This window comes from Carlito syrichta, unplaced genomic scaffold (assembly GCF_000164805.1).
Source record: "Carlito syrichta isolate Samal-C Ts95f unplaced genomic scaffold, Tarsius_syrichta-2.0.1 Scaffold136018, whole genome shotgun sequence".
NCBI lineage: Eukaryota > Metazoa > Chordata > Mammalia > Primates > Tarsiidae > Carlito > Carlito syrichta.
In genome coordinates, this window is record NW_007080114.1 from 2,613 (window position 1) to 3,187 (window position 575).

At 66.3% G+C, this 575-nt stretch overlaps 1 protein-coding gene across 1 annotated transcript in view; it reads right to left on the minus strand.

Annotated features, from left to right (window-relative positions):
• The window catches only part of LOC103251089 (long-chain fatty acid transport protein 1-like), a gene marked incomplete at both ends in the record, with an annotated part of 2,526 nt that extends 2,308 nt beyond the window's left edge, over nt 1-218 (minus strand). The window contains one exon of the mRNA XM_008049698.2: nt 9-218. Coding sequence (XP_008047889.2) covers nt 9-218 — 210 coding nt within the window. The remainder of the gene's footprint in view (nt 1-8) is intronic.
• Nucleotides 219-575: the final 357 nt, after the last annotated feature.

Consider the following 575-nt stretch of genomic DNA (forward strand, 5'->3'; position numbering starts at 1 on the left):
ATGTTGGCGATGCTGCAGTTGCACTCCGTGGCCCCGTAGAACTCGCCGACCTGGCGCACGCGGAAGCGCTGCGTGAACTCCTCCCAGATGGCCGGCCGCAGCCCGTTGCCCACGGCCAGGCGCACGCGGTGCCGGGCCTCGGCCTCGCCCACCGGCTGCTTCAGCAGGTAGCGACAGATCTCCCCGATGTACTGCACCACCTGGGGGATGCGGCGGCGCTGGAGGCGGGACCCCGAGACCGCCGGCCTGGGGCTGCCCAGGGCCGCGAGCGCGACAGCCACTGAATACGCCCGACGTGCTAAGGGTCTGCCTGCAGGTGTTGTGTTGTGGTGTGGCACTGGTGTCCTGCTGTGTTGCCCGGGCTGGAGTGCAGGGACGTGATCAGAGCTCTCACTGCAGCCTCCAACTCCAGGCTCAGGCAGTCCTCCCCATCCAGCCTCCTGAGTGACTGGGACTATGGGCGCCCCCATGCCCAGCTAATTATGTTATTTTGCGTAGACAAGGTCTCACTATGTTGCCCAGGCTGGTTTCCAGCTCTTGGGCACCGGCGATCCTCCCGCCTCGGCCTCCCAAAG